This window comes from Arvicola amphibius, chromosome 15 (assembly GCF_903992535.2).
Source record: "Arvicola amphibius chromosome 15, mArvAmp1.2, whole genome shotgun sequence".
Classification (NCBI taxonomy): domain Eukaryota; kingdom Metazoa; phylum Chordata; class Mammalia; order Rodentia; family Cricetidae; genus Arvicola; species Arvicola amphibius.
Genome location: NC_052061.1, coordinates 12,032,191 through 12,037,874, shown reverse-complemented (window position 1 = coordinate 12,037,874; position 5,684 = coordinate 12,032,191). Strand labels below are relative to the sequence as shown.

The 5,684-nt window shown below is 59.5% G+C and overlaps 1 protein-coding gene across 1 annotated transcript; it reads right to left on the bottom strand.

Annotated features, from left to right (window-relative positions):
- Nucleotides 1-1,631: 1,631 nt before the first annotated feature.
- On the bottom strand, nt 1,632-3,611 carry Cbln1 (cerebellin 1 precursor). Its single transcript, XM_038313215.1, has 3 exons — nt 3,348-3,611; nt 3,064-3,183; nt 1,632-1,829 (listed from the first exon to the last, which is right to left on the bottom strand). The coding sequence occupies exons 1-3, from the start codon at nt 3,609-3,611 to the stop codon at nt 1,632-1,634; spliced, it is 582 nt and encodes a 193-aa protein (XP_038169143.1).
- Nucleotides 3,612-5,684: the final 2,073 nt, after the last annotated feature.

Below are 5,684 nucleotides of genomic sequence, written 5' to 3'. Positions count from 1 at the left end.
GCGATCAGAGAAGCAGAAGGCAGAAATGTCAGAAATTTAGCCTGACGCGATGTTATTGACCCCGTTTCCCCCATCCTCCCCCCCCCCACCCGGAAGCACTTAAACTCGAATCTGAATCTAAGCCAAAGAAATATCCCCGAGGAGAGCCCAGAACCACGGAAGTCCCTCGGTCCTGGGCTCTCCGCTTCCACCCGCTTCTGCCGCTGAGTCACCCGCGTCCAACACAGGGTCAGCGTTCCAGACTTAAAACGAAGTCGTTTATTTCAATTTTGCTTTCACATTATGTTTCGATACAATCAAAACTTCTGGACGAGCCCCTCTAAAGTCCTGCGAATGAGCACAATCGCAGGTCTGGGCGCCCGGGTTGTTTGGCGGGTGGACCTCAAGTTCAGAGGCGCTGGTACAAAATATAAGGTGCTTCGGGAGCTGCGGAGCGGATAGAGCTGGAGATATCCAGGGACATTAGGCGTGAGGACACTGTCACACGGGGCAGGCGGGTTCAGGTCCTAGTCTTGGGAATAACGCCTGATGCATTCGGAATTGAGGGTGGACAAGGCCCTCAGTCACGCTTAGCAGGATCTGGGTCAGATTTCTCACGATCTATCAAAGCAAGGGGCACAGGGAAGGCAGAAGTAGCCTGCTGCGGAGGAAGCGCAGAACCGGCTCTGCGAAGTAGCCCTTGTGCCCTGGCCTCTCTGGCTGCATCTTCCAAGTCACTTGCTTCTCCGCCCGTCTTGGGCAGCCCAAGCCCTCAACCTTGCAACCCGCAAAATGCGAAGTTTAGAAAGCTGTTTCAGAAAAATAAAAGTCCCACTTTGACTTTATTGGATTAAAGCAAAATTAAATTTTGGCTATTCACACGTATGTTACAGAGGAAGAGGAAGCGTCCCGAAGAACCTCCTTGGCGTTTGGCGGAGCCACAGAACACGGGGCATTGACAAGCATCAGAGAACAAACACCAAGCAGCCTTAGATTTCACGATCACTCCGAACAGGACAAAAATACGGAATACAGCCAGCGTCCACCCGGAAGAGCTCTTCGTGTACAAATGATACATATACATATTTATGTATAGTTAAACCGGCCACCACGAAGGCGAGTCCTTCCTCCGCTAACAAGCAACTGAGGGCAAGTCTCTCCAGCTTAACTCGCGCGGTGTTTGACGAGCAAAACCTGTTATATTAAAACTACCTGCCCCATTCAAAAACAGAAACAGAAAACAAACTGATCCCCCTCTTCAAACTGGGGGGCATACTAAGTTTCAGTAAGTGGCAGGGTTGGGGGGGGGATCGGGTCGGGAGAAACATTTCACATTACTTCGTTAATTGTTGGGGACATGGACGTGGGAAAGGAACAATGACAAGGCAGTCTCTTCCTCGATTACTGCGACTGGCTTGGGGGAGGCGAGTTTATTTTTGGAAATGGGAGTGTGCAGAGCTAAGCGAAATTTACTTCTCTTAGTAAGGGAGCGGAAGAAGTTGGACCACGGGCGGCGCGCACCTTTGTGCCCAGTTGTAACTAGGAACACGTAGGAAGTTTCCGGTGGCGCCGCTTCCTCGCCCTGGTAATTTTCGGCCTCTTTCTCACTCCCCTCCTGCCTTTCTCCTGCCTCCATTCCCATTATGAGCCAGTCAGAGGGGAAACACGAGGAATCCAGAGAAAGTTGAGTACTTCCAGCCCCCCATCAAGTTCCCCCGCTCCAGCTTGAGGTATGCTCGGTCGCCTTTCTCCATCTGGATGAGGACGCCGTTGCTGGCGGCCTCGCGGGTCACGTCTTGGTCACCGGCGAAAGCTGAAATCACCGGCCACCCATTCAACATGAGGCTCACCTGAGAAAGAGAAAGGCCTGCATCAGAAGCGCCACCTAAGCGGGTACCCAAGCGGCGGGGGAGCGCCAACCTAGGTGCTCGGCTAGTTGCCTCAAAGGCCTGGGGGCACTGATGGGGCTCGAGGCGTGCGGGACGAAAACCGGGCTTGGGCTGCTTACTGCGGAGACTCTAACAGGGACCCACACCGTATCTAGTTAGAGGAAGGGTCTGCCTCTCTAGAGCGGCAGTCGGACTCTCTCCAGCTTCTCAAACGAGCGAGCCAAGCGAATCCCGTCTGGCCATAAGCCCGCAGGTGGGCGTAGCGTCCTGAGACCTTTGGCCTCTCGCCAGCTTGCCTCTAGCAACTCTGCTCCCTGTGCGCTCTGAATTACAAAACAAACACCCACATCCTGGACCTCTCCCAGGGTTTGTGGCCAGGACACAGGGGCGGGGGACGAATAGCGGAGACGCTGCGTGAAGCACATTAGAAGCGGCCTGGAGAGGCTGTCCGGAATTCTTGACCTGCGAAAATGCACTAGAGCTCCGTCCCTAAGCCACCCGCTCAGTTTTCGCCCCAGATCCTGCTGCGCCCGCCACCGCCTGGTTGTGCCCTTGTGGTAGCGGCGTCGGCCTAGGATCAGGCGCCCAGTCCCCAGTTGCGCTATCTGCCTCTGCGGGAGCTCTAAGGTAACCCGGACACGGAGACCTAGCTAGCGGGTGGATGCTGGCCTGGACACGATTGGACCTGGAGGAAGTAGCACTACTCCTCCATCCCCACCTCGACCTTTTTCTCTGTCCACCCTTCGAGACTCAAGTTTAAAAACAAGTCTGCGAAGGAAGGGTGTAGGGTTAGGGAACGAGATTCTGTCCGCGGTGCTGAAGAAAAGCGGAAAAGCTGCCAGAAAGGCTTTGGGCTGCAGCGAATTGTTGAGCCTAGAAAGCGGGCGTGGAGGAGATCGCACGCCTTAACTGTCTGTGAGCTAACAACCCTTACAGGAAGTCCCAGGAGTCCCTAAGGGAAACCGAGGGGCCTTTACAGAAGGGCCCAGAAAGCGAAAGCCAGAAAATGTCTCTGGAGATAGAACTGAGTCTCAGGAACCCTGGACAGCTTAAGGGGCGGTGAGGCCCTGCTACCTGTCCCCTACAGCCAGGGCGTATGCCGCTGATTGCTGCCTCCCGCTTCCACAGAGCCTCCGACAGACCCCTACGGCCAGCAACCCCCTACTGAGAGCCTGGCTCCCAGGTGGCAGCTGACCTGGATAGTCTGTCTGTTGTAGACTTTCACCACGTGGAAGTTAAAACTGTAGATCCCTTTGCGCGGGGCGATGAAAGTGCTCCGTTCTGAGTCAAAGTTGTTCCCGATGTTCACTAGTACCTATAAGGAGACAGGAACGAAAGGGGGTAGACCGGAGTCCGTCCGAGTGTGGTCCTCGAGCCTCCGCAGAGCCCTTGGAGAAGATCCCACATCTGATTTCCACGCTCTCCCTGTCACCCCCTCACCAACCCGCTCTGGATGCTGCAAGGGATCGGGGAACTCACCTGGTCGAAGTAGATGATCATGGTGCGATTACTCATCTCGGACGGCTCATGGTTGGTGCTCCTGATGGCAGAGAAAGCCACCTTGGCGCTGCCCGAGCGCACGGAGATGCCCAGAGCAGTGCCCGTTGGGTCAGACGTGGGGTTGGAGTCACACACCACCAGACACTTGCCCTCCAGGACGATGGGCTCTGTTTCATTCTGCCCGCAGGCTGGGCCTGCCAGCCACGCAGCCCCCAAAAGCAGCAGCTCCACTACGCCCAGCATCGCGCCGCCGGCGCCCACCCCGCCCCCCACCCCGGGGGCTGCCAGAGCCAGCCGCCCCCCTCCCCAGCCCTGCTCCGAAGCCCCCTCCTCAGCTCTGTGTACAGCTCCGCCAACGCCTCCTGGGCCACTACGCCTCTCCCTCGGACTCCAGGACAAACGTCCCCTCGCGCGGTGCACCCGGAGCCCCGCCCGGGCCTCAGGGGTGCCGCGGCCGGCCAGCCGCACTTGGATGCATAGCCTCTGCTGCCTGGTCCCCGCTGTTGCCGCCGCCTCCTGTCCGCACTCGCCGCTGCCGCCGCCGCCGCCGCTCTGAATTATTGATGCAGCGGGCGCTGCAGCCGGAGCGGGCAGAGAGCGCGCGCCGGGCACAAAGGCGCGGACCAAGCCTGGCCCCGCCCCCGCCCCTCCCAGCCAGCCTCTCTGAGCGGCCCCGCCCCGCCTCCGACGAGGCCCCGCCTCCCAGCCAATCCCAACGCACCGCGCTCCCCGCCGAGCCAATGGCTGCCCGGTCCGCGCGCGGCCACCTGACCCAGGGCGCCGTTGTTATTAGGCGCGGCGAGGCGGGCGGCGCGCTGCAGCGGGGCTGGGCTCCGGCCGGGAGTCGGTGGAGGGAGCGCGCGCGCGCTCCCGGACCGTCCACCGCAGCCTCTCGCCCCGAGCCTTCTCCCTGGTCGCGTTGCCCGCAACCGCCTCGACCTTCTCGCGCGCCCTGTTCGCGGGCTCTCAGGTAGGAAGCGGCGCACGGCGGGTCGCGAGTGCAGGTTCGCTCCGGCCGGGAGGCGCCGCGTGGGTGCGGGGGGCGGGCAGGAGCGCCCCCCCGTGGGCGCGGACGCGCGGGGCAGCAGCAGCCGCGGGCTGGCTAAGGGCACGTACGTGCGGGGCGGGGCCTGCGTGGCGACCCTGGGGGCGCACGTGGCGCAGGCAGGACATCGGAGCGACCCCGGGTCACGCGTGAACTCGTTCGCTCGAGGGCAGGTGTGCGGGCGAGACAGGTGGGCCTCGCGCCCGGACGCCGCATGCAAAGCAAGACCCAGTAGTTTCCTCCTCGGTTTTCGGAACGTGTTTGGTGTCCGCGCCTAGAAAAGCGCCATTCCCTCGTGCCTTGGGCACCCCGCCCCTGTAGACTTAGACCACACACGTGTTCGAAAACAACATGAAATTGCATCCTCGCCCAGTGAGAACAGGAGGAGCGGAGGTGGGCCCGTCCCGCGCCTCGCGGCAGGAACAGGTAGGCCGAGGCCGGAGGGCCGCGGACCTCGTGGAATCCAGACTGCAGCGGGCGGGGCTGGTACTTGTGCGAGGCCGGAGCAAGCCAGCGGCCACTCGCAGCGGGAACTTGTGTGACGACGCAGACCGCGGGTTGTTGGTGCCAAGGTGGCCTCCGGGAATTCCGGGACAGCCACTTCTAGTCACTTCCCCGCATCCTCTGTTTCTTCGAGATTTTTTGGGTGCCGGGGGCGCAACTTAGAGATATACGGGAGGAAACCCAATAGCAGACCTGTGCCTCGGTTCCTAAGCCTGCCTGTAAGTGCCCTATGAGGAGGAAAGGGGGTGGCCGAACAAGCTGCAGATTCACTTGAAAACGGGATAGTTTTTTGCAGCTCCTAGATTCTGAGAAATCCCCAGAAAGCCTTGCCAGCTCATGCTCTGGCATGAAAGAAGAGGTGAGAGCTGGCTAATGAGGCGGCGGCTCTAACCCTGAAAGGTGTTTGGAAAACACCCCGCAGGAACAGTAGCCTAGCCTTTCAGTACCGTGGTGACCAGCGACGTTGTTGGCCACTCCGATGTCTCCTAGCACCTGCTTGAGTGATGCCCAGTCAGGTGTAAGCAAGAGCAAGACATGGGGGTCAGAATTCTGTTTTCATGGCGCACATAAACAGGGAAGGTTGACTTCAGCTAGGTGGTTGCCAGCCTGTCCTCCGACGAGGCTTTCGTGAACAGTGCCCACTGCTGGTCTGTCAACCCGATGTCAGGGATTCCTTCTGTATATCACCGCTCTCCAATTCACACCACTGCTTCTCAAGGCTGCAGGCTTTCCTTGAATGTACGTTATGCAGATGTGATTAGCTGACC

Excerpts from the sequence above, each read along its gene's own strand:
- Cbln1 (XM_038313215.1), bottom strand. The coding sequence starts at position 3,611 with ATGCTGGGCGTAGTGGAGCTGCTGCTTTTGGGGGCTGCGTGGCTGGCA. Across the intron at positions 3,184-3,347 it reads TGATCATCTACTTCGACCAG|GTACTAGTGAACATCGGGAA; the intron begins GTGAGTTCCCCG and ends GTCTCCTTATAG. Across the intron at positions 1,830-3,063 it reads ACAACAGACAGACTATCCAG|GTGAGCCTCATGTTGAATGG; the intron begins GTCAGCTGCCAC and ends TCTCTTTCTCAG.